Source organism: Notamacropus eugenii, chromosome 7 (assembly GCF_028372415.1).
Source record: "Notamacropus eugenii isolate mMacEug1 chromosome 7, mMacEug1.pri_v2, whole genome shotgun sequence".
Lineage (NCBI taxonomy): Eukaryota > Metazoa > Chordata > Mammalia > Diprotodontia > Macropodidae > Notamacropus > Notamacropus eugenii.
The window spans coordinates 116,415,683-116,433,415 of record NC_092878.1 but is presented as its reverse complement, the minus strand read 5'-3'; the positions used below and the strand labels follow the sequence as shown (position 1 = coordinate 116,433,415).

Below are 17,733 nucleotides of genomic sequence, written 5' to 3'. Positions count from 1 at the left end.
TAAAATGAAATTTTTAAAGGCATCATCACTCTTTTGGCTTCATGAATAATGTTAAGGTCATCATTCTTTCCTTAAAGTCTCCCATTAGAAGCAGAAAGTTAAAATACACATTAGGCTAGGGTGGAGAGAGTCTTCTATTTTCATTTTTCCTGGGACCTCTGTTTACTTTAGAATATTCTCACAGGTCCAAATTCATTAGAATGTTTTCTCTAAGATATCCTTGCTATGTAAAAATGGATCATTTCTTGTCTCAGTGCTTGATAGCCCAGAAGATTTGGAAAAGAAGCGGATATGTCGCATCATCACTCGAGACTTCCCACAATACTTTGCAGTGGTGTCCCGTATCAAACAGGACAGCAATTTGATTGGACCAGAGGGAGGTGTGCTAAGCAGTACTGTGGTATCCCAAGTGCAGGCTGTCTTCCCTGAGGGGGCACTAACAAAGCGGATTCGTGTTGGTTTGCAGGTATATATAGCATTTGAGATGCCAACAACTCTGACGAATTTGGGTATTTTTCTTTTTATTCAGTCATTTAGTTATGTTTGACTCTTCATGACCCCATGGACCATGGCACACCAGACCATTCTATGCTGCACTATCTCTTATATAAATTTGGTTGTGCTAATCTGCAGTTATTAAATGTACACTCAGTAATATAAAATTAATCACAAAGCTCTTTGAAAATATGTGAATTTTGGATAATGAAGCTTTCTGTAAAATTATTTCAGAAGTCAAACTAATGTTAAGGAAAATGTTGGAGGGTTGGTTTTTTTTGAAGGGAGGGATTTGAGAGATGTTGAATAATGTGATTCAATGTTAAATTTTATTTTCAATGCTTTTCCCCCACTTTGGAAAGGCCCAACCTATGCACAGCGAACTCATAAGGAAGATCCTGGGCAATAAAGCTACTTTCAGCCCAATAGTCACCTTGGAACCCAGAAGAAGAAAATTTCACAAGCCAATCACAATGACAATTCCCGTCCCCAAAGCCTCCAGTGATGGCATGCTGAATGGTTTTGGGGGTGACACACCTACTTTAAGGTTATTATGCAGCATAACAGGTGAGTTAGAAAGATGACCAACTTTATGATAGATGCATGAAAGTGCTGACTCTGCTTGCCTTATAATATTTGAATAATATTAACTTATACATATTTAGTACTTATTATGTACCAGGCAGTGTGCTAAGTGCCTGACAATTATTACTTAATCTGATCCTCGCAACAACGAGGCAGGTAAGTACAAAATTAAAGAACTCCTATAGAAACGTGGACTAAAGACATGTTAATTAGTCATCACCTGGTGATGGCTTTCTTTTATATCTCAGAAGGGAAAAAAAAGTAATTACAGTGATCTGTTTCTCAGTTTTTTAAAGCCAAATTTTCCGATTTAGAATCTTTCCCATCTTTAGATTTGTCTATATGACCAATAATTTTAATAGAATTAATTTTTTCAGTGTTAAAGATTTATTAGTGATTGAAATTTTCCCCTTTTTCACTTTAAATTTTATGTATAATAATAATTTTGTTATTTTATTATGTATAATAATAATTTTATTATTTTATTATTGATATAGATTTAGACAAATCTCATATGTGGATACCCTGTATCCACATAACACTAACTCATTTGAAAGAAATAAAATCAGGCAAACAACTTTGAGGTGTTTGGGGTTCCATTGCTTGATGGATGGGATAGTTAATCCAGTGGTACAGGTCATAATCCATCTATCCCTTTTTATCCTGTACAAGCCTCTTGCAAAGGCAATCAGAAATGATACAAAATGGTAATTTTTGCAAGTGCTATGTCTTTTATACCTGTGTATATCAACCAATGAATTAACATTAAGTGATTGCTAAGGACCAAGCACTGGGATTTGGGGATAGAAATACAAGAATGAAGCAGTCCCTGCCCTCAAGAAGCTTACTCTGTACTGGAGGGGATAGAACATATTCACAGATGAGTAAATTAAGGATTTATGGTAAAACAAACATATAGCAAAGGAGGTATTAACAACTGGGGTAAACAAGACAGGCTTTTTGAAGGAGATGGAATATGGACTTTGAAGGGAGGTAACAGTCAGGAGAAAGAACATTCAAGGCATGGGGTTGGGAGAGGGGAATAGCCTGTATAAAGGAAGAGTCAAGAGATGGAATGAAATGTGTGGGCAAGAGAAAATGGGCCAGTTTGGCCAGAACACAGGATGTGTGGAAAGGATTTGTGTGTAGTCTGGAAAGAGCTCGGGAAGAGTTTCTAATGCCAAACAGTGGAGTTTGTATTTTATATGAAAGGCAATGGGAAACCACTGAATCTTCTTGAGCAGAGGAATGACATGATCAGATGTGAAACTTGAGAATATAAGTTTGTCAGCTAAGTGAAGGATGGGTTAGAGACAGGAGAATATGATGGCATAGGGACCATTTAGGAAGCTGTTGTCATAGTCCAAGTAAGAAGTGATGAGGGAGTGAATTAGAGTGGTTGTGGTATGAACAGAGAGAAGAATGATGGAGAAGGTGAAATCAACAAGACTCAGCAAAGAGTTGGTTATAAAGATTGATTGGCCATGAAGAGTCAAGAATGACTCCAAGATTGAAAACATGGGTGATGAGAAAGAATTAAGGTACCACTGACAGAAACTGGGAAGTTTATAGAAGGAGTATATTTGGGAGGAAAGAGAATGAATTCTACTTTGAACTTGTGGAATTTGTGATACTTCTAAGATGTTAAGGCAGAGATGTCAGGCAGTTGGAGATGGAGACTAAAGAATCATGTGAAGATTTGTGAGTCATCTATATACAGATGATAGTTATATCCATAAGAACTGAGGAGATCATCAAAAGAATATAAAGAGAAAAGAGAGGGGTGCTCAGGGTAGGACTTCAGGGTATGTCCATGCACAGGAGGCATCGTGAATGATGATCCTGTAAAGGAGACCAGAATGGTCCAATAGGAAAGGAATCACAGCAAAGCACTGTCATGAAAACTCAGAGAGCAGACAGTAACTAAAAGGAAGAGGTGGAGAACAGGTTTGTATAATGCAGAGATGTCAAGAAGAAGGAGGACTGAGAAAAGGCAAATGAAAAAAATAATATTTTTATTGTCCTTCCAGTTCATTATTACATATCTTCAGGATGCTTTGTCTTAACTTAGATTCTTGCCAAACTTTCTGAAAGCATATTCTTCTAGGCAATAATTCACCCCTCTTCTCCACATAATTTTAAAAATAGTTTCATATTCAAAATAGGAATTGCTTTCGCAAGGAAATTGTGTTTGACTTAACATCAGTTATACATCCTTAGGAAATGAGGAGAATCTGTTTTTTTGTCCTTTTCAGATTTAGGGCAGCAAGAGAACATATAAGTAGGTCAGGCTGGAATTGCTTTTGGTTCATTTTCTCATTTTTATTGGTTATTGATTTTTATTATTTTTTAACAAGTCATTGCTAATTGGCAATGGCTTCTGTATTCTTAGTTGTCTGATTCCTGTTCTTTTTTCAAAAGCATCTTTTTTTCTGGCAATGTTATTTAGGGATTTCCTTTTTAGCACTTCCTAAATATCTACTTGATGTATAGGAGTATAGCTTATATATACACACTTTTATATGTTTCCTTCATTAGACTTCAATCTCCTTCAGATGAGAGAACATGTTTTGCCTTTCTTTGTATACTCAGCCCTTAGCACAGTGTTCAGGACAAAGCAAGCAAGCATTTCATGCTTGTTGACTGATAGATGATTAAGATCATAAGTTGCTTTGACATAGTATACACACAATAAGATATCTTGTCAGAATTTTGGAAACTCTGGTTTTGATTCTTGCTCAAGAGGGTCCCTTTTCCAGTTTTCTCATATTTATTCAAAATCTTCAGCAAGGTTAATTATGCTATCCGTTATTTAATAGGAAAAGAATTATAAATGTTTATGTATTAACACTTCTGCTGGTGTAAAATTAATAGTTTCCACTTTGGACAGGAATTTGTTTAATTGGTAAATGTACGTGATTCAAACATAGTCTTCAGGGAATAACAATTATTGTTTAAGCCAAACTATTAAGTAGGAAACTGATATCACAATGATCCTTGGCTTGTAACTATCTTAGCCCTTTGTTAACTGTAGCAGCATGGATTGCCTTGTTTACATTGTGCCATTTTATGGGATTGGAGGATTGAGGTAATGAATTCAAGCATGGGAACATCTCATAGTCCTGTGGATGGAGCTTTTCCTGACCTTTAATCTTTGTGTGTGTCTGTAATTGTTATTATTTCAGGTGGAACGACTCCAGCACAGTGGGAAGATATCACAGGGACCACACCACTCACATTTGTCAATGAATGTGTTTCCTTTACGACTAATGTGTCTGCCAGGTATGATGATGCACAGGAAGTCCCTGCTCCTGACTGTGTTTTATTCCACTCTCTCTGAGAAAAACTAGATATTTTCTGATATACTGTGGGTTTAGCTTTATATCTTAATCTAGATTTGGCAGGAGAATTAATAGTGATAACATAAGGAAAAACATTCCCAATTACAGTGCAATATAAGGAAAATGGATAGCTTCCCATTCCAACTTGTTAGGACTTGAGAAGCAGCCAGCAGACTTTTCCAAAGGCTCACAGGTCCCAATCATGAGTTTCCTGCTGTCAGCAAAATGACTGACATTGCTTAAAACAACATAAGTATATGAGTGAATATCCTGTGAATGATCACTCACAATTTTAAAACAAGATGGAGGGTCTTCAAAGGTTTCTTCCTATACACACCAGTTGATTTGCACAACTGAAGGAACTGCAGGAGTATAAAAGAGTTGTTGAATCACATCTGATTCTTTGTGAACCCATTTTGGGGCTTTCTTGGCGTAGATGCTGGCATGGTTAGCCATTTTCTTCTCCAGCTCATTTTACAGATGAGGAAACTGAGGTAAACAGGGTTAATGGACTTGCCCAGTTTGCACAGCTAGAAGGGTCTGAGGTCAGATTGTACACAGGAAGATGAGTCTTCCTGATTCTAGGCATGGCACTCAATCTACTGTAACACCTGGCTACTCAGTGTGAGGGATTTATATTGTATTAAAAGCAACTAATTACCTTATGAGTATTTATGTACACATATGTGTATATATATTTATATATATATGGCATTTATATATGACTTTAAGGGTTGCAAACTACTTTACATATCTGAGTCTCATAACACACCTGTGAGGTAGGTGCTATTAACCTACAGGGAAGGACCCAGAGTCACAAACCAGTATCTGCGGCAGGATTTGGACTCAGGTCATCCTGCACCAATGAGATGTCTTCTACATCCTCTGTAGGGTGACACTAGCTAATCTCAACAGTATCTTCCACCACTTATTGATAGTGATTGATGAGCTGAGGAGATGCAGGCTACAGAGGGGAAATGCAATTTTGTATTTACAATAGATTGGTGTTGGGGGAAATATGAATCTGAGTTTGGTAGGCAAAACATTTTTTGAGAACTGATCAAAGTATTAGGTCAAGGTTACAAAGGTATTTTTAAAACTTCCAACATTATTAACAGGACAAACTTTCAGATGGTTTATGAAAGAAGCCCCTTTCACCAAAAAGGACAATTGAAATATTCTAACACTTTCCCTTAAAGATGAGATCATATTTCATCTGTCTACACACAGCATTTATTGAACACCTCCCATGAGTGAAGTACTTATTTATTTTATGTTCTTTCCTTCTTTAGGTTCTGGTTGATAGACTGTCGACAAATCCAGGAATCTGTTACCTTTGCTTCCCAAGTATATAGAGAGATTATCTGTGTACCCTATATGGCCAAATTTGTGGTGTTTGCCAAATCACAGGATCCCATTGAAGCACGGTTGCGATGCTTCTGCATGACTGATGATAAAGTGGACAAGACTCTAGAACAACAGGAGAACTTTGCTGAGGTCGCCAGGAGCAGGGATGTGGAGGTACTTGATGCACCTCTTATAACTTTCCAACCCAAATAGATTGAAAGCAGAATGAGAATAGAGATGAGTCCAGACCAAACAGCACCACAAAATAACCACAGCTTCGTCAGTTAGTACTAGGGTTCACTTCATATGCTGGTTTGGATGGTTACAGATCTATCTACTGTTGGGTCATCAGTGGCTCCAAAATTCGGATGAGTTTTTACAGTCAATGCTCCTATGGAATAAGCATGATTTTGGTAGATTCTGGGATTGTTGGGTCCTACAAGGACAAAAGTACTGTCTTCATAAAACCCTTACAAAATTATGCCTCTAAAGACATCTCCATTAGAATGAATAGTGAATCATGCCCCTACAAAATTAGGTTATTCTTTTTAGCTTTTCAAATTGCTAAGAACCTAAGAATTTAGGAGTGGAGTATTCATTTTTTTTAACCAGTAATTTTTTCCTTTACTATAGCTTAACCTTATAACTTATCTGTCTAGTAGAATAATCTGAATCTCACTGGTGCCAAAGTAACTCAATTAAGTCATTTTAGTATCACTAACAGGAATGCCTTATTCATTTTTTAAAAAAACATCCTGGTTATCTTTACAATAGTTTTCTATAGTAGATCGAAAAGCAAGGAGTAGCACATTTGCAGAGAACTCTAGTCATTTGAAACTTCTAACTAGTCATAAAAAGGGGTAGGTAATATTAGATGTCTTATATCATATTAATTTATATTATTATAGACAATTTAAAAGTCAGATAGGTTCATATGCTCTGGGAGCATTCAGTTCCAGGTGAATGCCCAGTTACAGCCACACCCAACAAAATTCCACTTACTTTAACATGTTGTTTCTCCATCTCCTTCCTTCCAATTCTCCCATAGGTATTAGAAGGAAAACCTATCTACGTGGACTGCTTTGGGAATCTGGTACCACTGACAAAGAGTGGTCAGCATCACATATTCAGCTTTTTTGCCTTCAAAGAAAACAGACTTCCACTGTTTGTCAAGGTGATGGCACTTTTCCTATAGTCACAGAATAGGTTTAAACTTATAGAGCAGATTTGTATTTATTTATAGCCAATTTCCATTGTTATTTGAACTAAAATGATATGACTTAACAGAGGACTCCTTAATTTGTTTAATGGGTATAATTAGGGAAGTGAATAAACGTTTTTTATAGAGCCTACTAAGTGCTTTACAAATATTCTTATCTAGTCTTCATAATCCTGCAAGGTAGGTGCTGTTATCATCCCCCATTTTTCATGTGAGGAAACTGGGGCAAAGAGGTTGTCATTTGCCCAGGGAAATGCAGCTATTTGGTGTCTGAGGCTGCAGTTGAGGTTCAGCACTATAACCATTGCTGCCTAGTGATTTAATTTCACAGTTAGGCATTGCTAGCTTTTGATTTCCAAAAATGTGCATGATTGAATAGATTGAATAGATTTTTCAATTTCAATCTTTTGGAAGACAGGTATCTTCCATTCAGTGATGAATATCTCACACCTTTTCACATCCAGCGCTTAATTCCTGTAGATCACCTTCCAGATCCCATTTTCTACCCTCCTATGGCAAACATTACCCACGCTCTTTGGAATGCCTGTCCCATAGGCAACACACTTCCTTTCATCCTTAATCTTTTCTTCTTTCACTCTTTCCCTCTACTAACAATTATTCAAACCTGGCTCCCCCTCAGATAACACAGCCTCACTGGACTCCCTTTCTAGTAGTACTGGTTTCTGTCTTTCCTCATTCCCCTCAGAAAACTAGAAGAAGTGGAAAGAGTCAGAATATTCCTTGCTCCCCATTGCTGCGTCTATGTTCTCTCCCTCCTCCCATCACTTAGTAACCTTCCTTCCTTTGAGATTCATAATATTCTTATCTTCCATACAATCAAAATCTTAGTAGTTGTTTTCTATAGATGCTCAAACCACTTTCCTTCCTTTTTCATAGAGTTTAGTTCATGGATCATCATTTTTCTCTCTTCCCCAACCCCAACCCTCATAACAGACTTCAGCTTATATGTTGACTCTTCCTGAAACCCCCTAACATTTCTTACCCTACTCACTTTCTACGAGCTGTTTCTCTGCCACACACAAAGATGATCATATCCTTAATCTTGCCATCACCCACAATTGTATCATTCAGGAATCCCAAAATCCCATGAACTAATCATAATCCATTAGCTTGTCACCTCTCCCTTCCCTTATAAAACCTTATTCTTCATTCACACCATGACCTCCAATCCCATAACCCCTCAGTTCTCTCCTAGGCTATCTCCCCTGCAACAGACAGGCTTTCCCCTTCTTGACATCTTAGTAAATCAATTTGACTCTATGCTGTTCTCATGTATCCCTAACCCCCCCCATCATACCGTTGATTATGCTCAGCCTTAGATCACTTCCATAGGTATGAATGGAGGTGGAGGAAAATTACACGACCATTCTTTTGAGGTCCATTAAAGATTTGGATTATGCAGCTTCAACTGGGAAATCTTGTTATGCTTCCTTTATCAACCCACTATTCCATTCTTCCAAATCTTTTATGCCTCCTACAACTTCCCCCACCCTCTCAGCTGAGAACCTTGCCCTATTTTACAGAAAATATTGAGGCCTTTCTCTCTGAACTCCCTCTTCTGTCAGTTACTGTCTGTCTCACATGATGAAGTGACCTTACCCCTTACCAAAGCGAATCCTTGTTCAAGTGATCCAATTTCATCTTATCTCCTCCAGCAGATTGCTTCCTCTAGCATCCTATATCACTTCTGCTCTTTGTCGCTAAACTCTTCAAAAGGTCATCTACAACACACGTGTCCAGTTTCCAACATTATCATCCCTCTGAAACTGTTCTCTCCAACGTTACCCAGGATCTCTTAGTCGTCAAATCCAGCAGTCCATTTTCAAATTGCAAAGAACCTGGGAAATGTGCCTTATGCTTGAATTTCAGCCTCTAAGCAGTCTTTGACACTCTCTTCTCTCTCGGTTTTTGGGATACTGCATTCTCTTCCCACCTGTTAAACTACTCCTTCTCAGTCTTCTTTGCAAATTCCTCTTCCAACCCTCTAACTATCAGGGTCCCACAAAGTTCTGGACCATCTTCTCTTTTCCCTCTATTGTACACTTGGTGATCTTATCCGCTCCCATGGATTCAATTACTCTCTCTATGGTGATAATTCTCAAATTTTACATCTCCAACTACCATCAGACATCTTAAATTCATTATTTTCCTCCTAAAACATACTCCTTTCTGCACTTCTTTATTACTGTCAAGGGCACCATCATCCTCCCAGTCCCTCTGGTTCACAACATAGTCACCCTGGACTCCTCTATTTCTCACCACACCATCCCCATCCAGACTGTTGCAAAGGTCTGCTGACATCACCTTTGCAACATCTCTCAAATATGACCCCCTCTCTCCTCCAATACTGTCCCCAATCTAAAACAGACCTTTATCACCTAAGACTTGTATTACTGCAATAGGTCTTGCCTAAGTCAAGTCTCCACACATACTCAAACTTCAGTGATGCACTAACACCTCCATGTTCAAAACAAAATGCTCTATTTGGCATTCAAAGCCCTCTATAACCTCTCCCCCTCCTACCTTTCCAGTGTTCTTACACCTTACTCCCCAACATGTTGGTGACTCTGGTCTCCTGGCTATTCCATTTATAAGACATTACATCTCTCAACTCTAGGTGTTTACTTTGGCTGTTCTCTGTTCCTGGAATGTTCTGCCTACTGACCTCCATGGCTTCCCCTAAGTCCCAACTTAAATTCCTCCTTCTATAAGAAACCATCCTAAACCCCTCTGCTAGCATTTGTCTACCAACCTCCAGGACACTCTTCTTGCTCAGTTCAATACCTGGCTTACAGTCTTCTTCTCTGGCCCCCATACATACAAGTTAATTCATCTACACTTTCCTAGCTGATTCTTTATCCCCCTCTCCACAGTGGCTTTCCAAACCCTCCTTCTACCTTCCCATCTGAGAACCTTGCCTCGTATTTTACAGAAAAAATTGAGACCACCTGTCAAAAGTTCTCCCTTCATCACACACACACATGCATACGCACACACACGCACACACACGCAAAACAAAAAACAAGCTTTCCTTGATTCGTCTCTCCAAAGTTGCACTTAGCACAGGGCTTGATGCATAGAAGGTGCTTAAAAAATGTGTCTTAACTTGCTGCTCCAAAGGCAGAGCTAACACAATCAAGCAACTCTATAGCATTCAAAAACTGCATATTAAAAGCACAGAATAGAAAGGAAACATCATTTCCCTTTGTCTGTCATTCTACTTCTTCAGTATTTTCTTACTTCACAATTCACTACCATAGTCTGGATATCCAAATGGCCATTTCCCACAAGGTACACTTAGATGTCAATTGCTCTCTTTCATTACCTATCATTTACTTTTGAAGAATGCTTTCTCACACAGTTAAAATCTTCACCAAAATCTACATGTGTCATGTGTCATGTATAAACCACAGAGCTTTGATTTCTGGCTGTATATAAATAGTCTGAATAAAGATATATCTGTGTATATGTATGTATATATGCATGTGTATGTATAACACATTTAATACACATTTTGCCAAATGTCTACAGATAGACACATAAATAGAAGATTTTCTGCCACCAACTTGGCATTCCAAATTTTCCCCTCCTAATGCTTTTGAACACTGTCTAATAAAAACAAAACATATCTAAACTTCCAACTCTGTTTCTATGCCTTCCCTCTTTCAGGTACGGGATACAACTCAAGAGCCTTGTGGAAGACTTTCCTTTATGAAGGAGCCCAAATCGACAAGAGGATTAGTGCATCAAGCTATCTGCAACTTAAATATCACACTACCACTTTATACTAAGGTACCATCTAATATACTGCAGCAGAACCTCAATTCCTATGGGATTAGATTCTCTTTAGCTTTATTTAGGAAGCCAAAGGCAACCTAGTTGTGACCACACAAAACTGATTATTTATAATTCCCAGGGGCATTTCTAGTTCTCAACCTAAGGGGGGAGGGAGGCGGAAATAGCCATCACTTTTATTTGTTCTTTTGCCAGAGGAAATAATTGAACTAAAAAGAGAAAGATTTCTTAATGTTGTTGTGAGCTATGAAGAAGGGAAGAAGTTATGGTACCAATAATTTAACATTTTTAACAGATAAAAGATATCTTACCCAGCAAGATATCATCAAATTCCATTTCCCAAATAGAATATCTGGGTGGTGCAGTGGATAGAGCACCAACCCTGGAGTCAAGAGGACCTCAGGTCAAATCCAGGCTCAGACATTTACTAGCTGTGTGACCCTGGGCAAGTCACTTCACCCCGATTGCATAAAAAAAAAAAAAGAAAGAAAAAATGAGCATTTGCGATAATATTATAGACTTTAAAATGATATTTTCATCCCATCGTGGAAAGAACTGCATGTTTAGTGTTAGAGTGTATATATACACATACACATATAAACAATGCCAATTGCCTAAAAGAATTTTTCAGCTCTACTTTAACATGATACAGTGTAAAGGGGAGAGACTTAGGTTCTCTGGTTTCTCCCCAAATGACACACGTTCATGACGCAAGATGTTTCAGACAGCTGCCTGTTTTTGAAATACTCCCTTTTAAAATCTTTTAAGTTGAATTCGCAGTTAAATATGAATATGAATGATTTAGCAGTGTTCATTAAGACCAGATTCCTTTAACCACAAATACCACAAAGGTCTATTTAAGCTAGTCCCACCAGCACTGGGAGTTGCAGGAAGGGTACAGAAATATGGATGGCGGGGAGTGGATGTGTGGCCTGAGACCAGAGCTCTGTCATCTAACAAACTGTGAGACTTGTATATTCTGGTCAATGTGATAATATATTTAATAATAATATTTAATATATATTTTAATATATTATATATTGTATGGGTGACAATGTATGGATAATAATATTTAATATATATTAAGCATATATTGTATGGATGATATGAATTTGGAGAATTAGGATGTAATAAAATATACTTTGGGTCATTAAAACATCATTTAATAATTTTCTGATGATTCATAAAGCAATTCAGCCTATTGTGTAGCCTTGGAATTATCCTAATGAATTTCTATAATTTATTATTTTTAATATTCATATTATATAATAGAGAGTTCATTATGTAGAGTATCAGCATTTACTGCGCTTATACAGTGTATTTTTTGACAAAAGACATCTCCAACATGTAATCCTACCAACATCCTAATGCTTTGGAATTGCTTACTAATCGGTACATTGGACAAGATGGGAAATTGATCAAATGCTATTTTTTCCAGTCTGTTAATGTGCTTCTTTACTAAGTCGCAATGGATAACTGAAGTTAAAACTAATGTTCTTACGCTAAATCATTTTCAGCATGTGCCTACAGAGCATTCTAACATATAGTTATTAATCTCATCATCCATCTCTAATGAGCAGAATACGTTATGGTCCAAAATATTTATATATGGAATCGTAAGGAAGAATCATACTAAGTATACATGATACAATATATAATTATCATCATTTCTATTACTACTGTGCCATGCGTTATGTCAGCTTGTGGAAGTCAGGGATGGAAATCTACTGTCAGCAGTTAACTATAATTTTGGTCTTTTGTGTGGAATCTACAGACTTCAACATTTAAGTCAATCCTCTTGAATTTTTCTGCCTGTCTTTTGATTGTAAAAAGTATACTCTCTGAATACCTGCCTGTTAGCTTTTGGCAGCAGGGTATTTTCCTTTTCTTTGTATCTAAATAGTCTCTGCTTTTCCTGCTGTTTTGTTTTCTCCTCCTTTTGCATGGCATCTTGGGGCCGCAAGGAGTCAGAATCAGACCAAGAACAGGAGGAAGAGGTAATTGTGCTGCTGTGTCACTGGCTAATGGCTGTTTTCAGTGTTCTAATCACTAACAAGTGGGACCTTGCATGCATATGAAGCAATTGTTCTTGATAACCCCAAAAGGATAATGCCTATTTCTGTTTCCCTGTCACTGAATTGAAATGATTCTCTTAGAACCTTAAGTCACACAAGACTTTCTCTAATAACTTTCTTAAGGTGGTTTACATTTGTTTTGCTGGGCATCAACTAGGCGGAAAAATTGTGGGTTCACTTTTAGTGGCCTACTTAATATTACCCAATGAAAGGTCCACCCCTTGTGGATCTTTGGTTTTTATTCCAAGAAGGGATTCAACAGCCTTGTTTTTGAACACCAAACAATATAAAATGTTGAAGACCTTCTGAAAGTACATCATGCCTTTGCAGTAGAAGCAGGGTGTAAGGTAAAGATTGCCACTTCCAACCACAAAAATCAGCTGCTGCCCAATTTGGAAAGAGAAATGTGTTTCAGTGATGGTTGAGACAGGAGAACTCAGACTATCAGCTACTGATCCTTCCTCACCCTTAAGACAAGCTCATGAAACATGGAAAATACCCAGATTCAGGGGCTGGTGAGATATCCACCAAAACTGATACATGCACAATATAAAGCTACTGCCTTAGGCATTTCCGCATTACTGTAGTGACTGGAGTCATTGTCCCAGAGACCTTAAAAAATGCACACACACAACCTTCCTCTCCCTCCCATTCCCCCAATTAAACAGTAGTTTCTCCCTTTCTCCTCCTCCACTGGGGCATGGAAAGATTAAACACCTTTGTAACAAAAATGCAGCCAACCAAAACAAATCCCTACATTGGCCATGTCCAAAACTGAAAGTCTCATTCTGCATACAATTCCTTAAGAGCCTCTAATTATTATTTTCCCCACTTAATCTAGCATTCTGTTTCTAGTGATAATCAAGAAGTGGGGTGTTTCAGTTACTGCTGTTTCGAAGGATGCTTTTTAAAAGATAAAACCTCCGATTATAGAAAGATGGATATTTAACCATACCAATTAAAGACTAAATTGGCTTCTATTTCTTGAAATTTAGCTTCTTTTAGATTTTAAAATAAGCCCATTTATTATGATACTTTCAAACTATATAAAGATTGGAAGATATCCAATAAATCATTGAAAATAAGCATTGCAGATGTGAAAATAAAATAGGAAAAATTATTTGTATCTTTTATCTCTTAATAGCAGACATCTCAGTTGAAACCCCCATGCTTTGAATTCCACTTAAAATGGAATAATGTAGCAGGAAGGATGATGGTTAAATAAACGGCACTCATTAGTTATATAATACACAAAGACTGAATGTGAGAAAACTGAATTCTTTATTTCCACTGAAATTCAGCACAATCTGTGAATTAATCCTCGTATTTTCCATTGAGAAAAACACTGGAAACCTATAACAAATAATATACAAATGACCATGACAATTTTGATGTGTAAAAATTGAGAATTTTTAACAAATCCTTTCATCCGGGCGAATGGGGAAGTTATCAAGAGTGATTCAAGGAAATCATAAATCAGCATCTCAGTTGACTTCAGAGTCAAGAACACGTAATTGCCTGACCCTAGGCAAGCCACATAATATCCCAAACAACTGTTTTATACCATAAGTTGCAGAGAAGATACAGACCTTCAGTATTATACAAAATTTCTTCATCTGGGAGTTCCTCATGCCAAAGAAATCATATGTCTGAAACAGACAAAAAGAAAGGAAATGACACTGTTAAAAAAAATCTAGACCTTGCTTATTTCATTGTAATGAAAACAGCATGGAAAACAAAACACAAACAAAAAACCCAAAACAGATTATCACCCTTCACATCCTTCCTTTTCATTACCTTTTATTCAACAAAATTAACCTTCAAGCTCCAGTGCCAAACTGGGCTCTTCCCTCTCTTTCCCCCTACACAATTTGCTTCTAACATACAGAATTCTTCTGGTTCAATGCTTCCTTCCCTGCCCTAGCTTCTTTGGAAAAGTTCTGAATAGAATTTAAACCACTTGAAGCCTCAACTTATCACCCTCCCAGTGCTCGACTCTTGGTGCAGAATATAGAGAAATTATTTCAATTCTGAAGAACAAGAATAAGAAAGATTGCCCACAAACCAGGCCATCAACCCTGAGAGTGAGAATCAGCTATGTGGTCATTCCCCAAGCCTGTGCTGATCAACATTTGTATATAGTATGTGGGTCACGGGCTACTGTGCACACCAGGGGCTTTGAGACAAGGCACTGTTTGTAACCATTTCAATTTATGTATGTTTTCTTTCAGATCGATATGACATCAGAAAAAAGTAAGATTTTAAATAAAATTGAGTTTGTATGAAAGCTGGCTATGATTTTTTTTTAAAAAGCATGAGAGAAAAAAGCAAGCTAGTTGCCATTACTAACAATGATAATAACTTTATAATTATACTTATATTATCATTATTAAGCCTTAATTTATACTTACAAATGCAGCTTTCCAGTTAAATGACAAACATATCTAATCAGTGAGCTAATTAGCAATAAAATACAGTGATTCCTCATTTAAGCATTCACTTTCCTTTGACATCCCTGATAACCCTGCTATGCTCTTATGCTTGTTTAGAATTCCATCCCACCATTTTACGTTTTGTCTTTTTATTGCTATAACTCGGACACTTGATTTTTACTGACAGGACAGTATCACTTTTGAAGTTCACCTGCCAATTTCTGAGTAGCATTCTTCATTTGCATTGATGCCTGAATGTACAAAAGTGATACTGTCTAAAAGTTATGAAGCAATGCAATCCTTTTTCTCTGTGGTGAAGTGTTCCTAAGCTTATGGCTCTATATGAAAATAACTCCTGAGATGGTGAGGGAGAAATGTGTTTGTTCATTTGCAGAAGTCAGCAATGAACAAGTAAAAAAAAAAAAACAACTGGGCAAAGTCAACAAATGACAAAGGATACCTTAGCACAGAAATGTGTTTGGATAACAGCACAAACGACCCAGTTAGATATGTCAGAGGGAACTCTTCTTTATTTTTAAGTGGGAACCATATAATTATTGATTATTAGAACTGGAAGAGACTTTTGATTGTTGTTCGTCATTGTTGGCCAATCAAATAAACAAGTCTTTATCCAGAGCTTGATATGGGACAGGCCCTATGACACCCTTTTCCCAAAGCCAGAATTCCTCTTGATGAAGTCTCCCGTAAGACAGCTCATTTCAGGTTTAGAAAATAGTTTAAATTCCCCTAACTGTTTAATTCAGTTTCCATCTGATGGTCTGCTACCTCGGATGAATATGTTCTTTTGAGGAAAATGTGCCTTTCATGCCACCAAATCGTTATTTTATTAAAAAAAAAATCCCAAAGTATTTTGGGTTCTTATGCATACCCTATCAATTCTCTAAAGGACTTAATGAAGACATCTGTCTTCATACCAGCCTATATAGTTTGGCGCTTGTTTTTCTTTTGTTTGAGAGAGGTATCATTACTCAAACTTTAAAAATAAATAGATTATTAGAAACAATGATTTTGAAGGATTGCTTTTTGAGAGTTTATCCTTTAAAAAGAAACTGCAGCAGCATTAATAATAGCTGGCATTTATATAGCACTTTAAGGCTTGCCAAGTGATTGGCATCTCTCATTTGATCTTAACAACGCTATAAAGGAGACACTATTATTATCCCCATTTTCTAAACAAGGAAACAAGCTTAGACTAACAAACTGATTTGCCCACAAGTACATCGTCAGTCTCAGTAAAGGAATTCCAACTCAGGTTTGCTGACTCCATGTCTACCACCTTCTCCACTATACCAAGCTGCTTCATGTTGCTTATGGGATGTTCTTCTATCGTTGGAACAAAAAGAATTTTCCCTAAACGATTTAATGCACTAAGGTTTTAATTTTTAGTTTTGAATATAGGCAAATATAGACCAATAATGTGTTTTAAAAATAGGAAAGTATACTTTTGATCAATTCAAATCGTAAGCTACTAAAATGTGCTCCAAGTTTACGATTTCAAAACGGAACAAAATTATTTCCATTCAGAAACTCCTCTGTCAATTTAACTGGAGACTAGTTTTCAAAATTTCTTTGCCATTGTTGGTTCGTATGCCTACATGTTTGTCTGAGCCGTAAGCTGCCTACATCCGATATTTCGCATATTGGTTTGTAGGGAAAAATAAATATGCTTCACCACAGTATTTTATTTTCCTTAACCAACTCTCTTATTTATAACCATTCTTCTGCCAGTGCTCTTAAGTAAGGCTATATTCCCAGCAGTTTTGCCACATCTTTGCTTTGCATGGAAATAACTTGGCTTACATAAACAGTGCGTGTGTCTAGTGTGAATGTCTCTGAGTTTGGGGTTGCCATCCATTACCTTTCAACTCACATATAAGTTGATTCACAATTATCCTCATTTTTCCCTTTCTCTTCTTTTTTCTCCCTTTGATCTGTTCATTATTTGTCTAAACAAGGAGGTTGCTCCAAGGAAAGGCCTGTGCCTCTGAACATGACATTGTGTGTTTCATTGTTAGGTGTGAGTTTCCCTTAGATGAAATGCCGGTTTGGAGCTGACTCAGATTTACATCCATGATATAGCTAACATGTTGCACATACCAGAAATGAACACACAGAACTCAAGAAGAATTCTTTGTTTTGGTCATTTAAAAATGTCAACACATTTTCAAATGTTACTCTGACAGTTTGCTACCACTGGCTTTCTCTTAGAGGAAATCAACTTTCTGGCAATTCTAATGCTTCCCTCCCCTCCACCTTTTTTTTCCTTGTTTATTTTTTATTTGAACATTGATCTGTAACATCTGAACAATCTTGAGATACCTCTGTGTAATTTCACTGTGTTTTTTTCATTGTTTTGATTTGTGGCCTTTTTTAATGTCTTGTTGATTTTGTCTGTTATAGCT

General features: G+C 37.1%; 1 protein-coding gene across 37 annotated transcripts in view; it reads left to right on the top strand.

Annotated features, from left to right (window-relative positions):
• The window catches only part of ANK2 (ankyrin 2), a 763,693-nt gene that overhangs the window by 707,039 nt on the left and 38,921 nt on the right, over positions 1-17,733 (top strand). For 30 of the 37 annotated variants that reach the window (XM_072624644.1, XM_072624649.1, XM_072624647.1 and 27 more), the window contains 8 exons: positions 255-466; positions 858-1,062; positions 4,266-4,362; positions 5,714-5,942; positions 6,817-6,942; positions 10,678-10,800; positions 12,768-12,800; positions 15,110-15,131. In XM_072624644.1, the coding sequence (XP_072480745.1) occupies positions 255-466; positions 858-1,062; positions 4,266-4,362; positions 5,714-5,942; positions 6,817-6,942; positions 10,678-10,800; positions 12,768-12,800; positions 15,110-15,131 (1,047 nt within the window). The remainder of the gene's footprint in view (positions 1-254; positions 467-857; positions 1,063-4,265; positions 4,363-5,713; positions 5,943-6,816; positions 6,943-10,677; positions 10,801-12,767; positions 12,801-15,109; positions 15,132-17,733) is intronic. The other 7 variants (XM_072624640.1, XM_072624630.1, XM_072624666.1 and 4 more) reach the window with 1 other exon arrangement.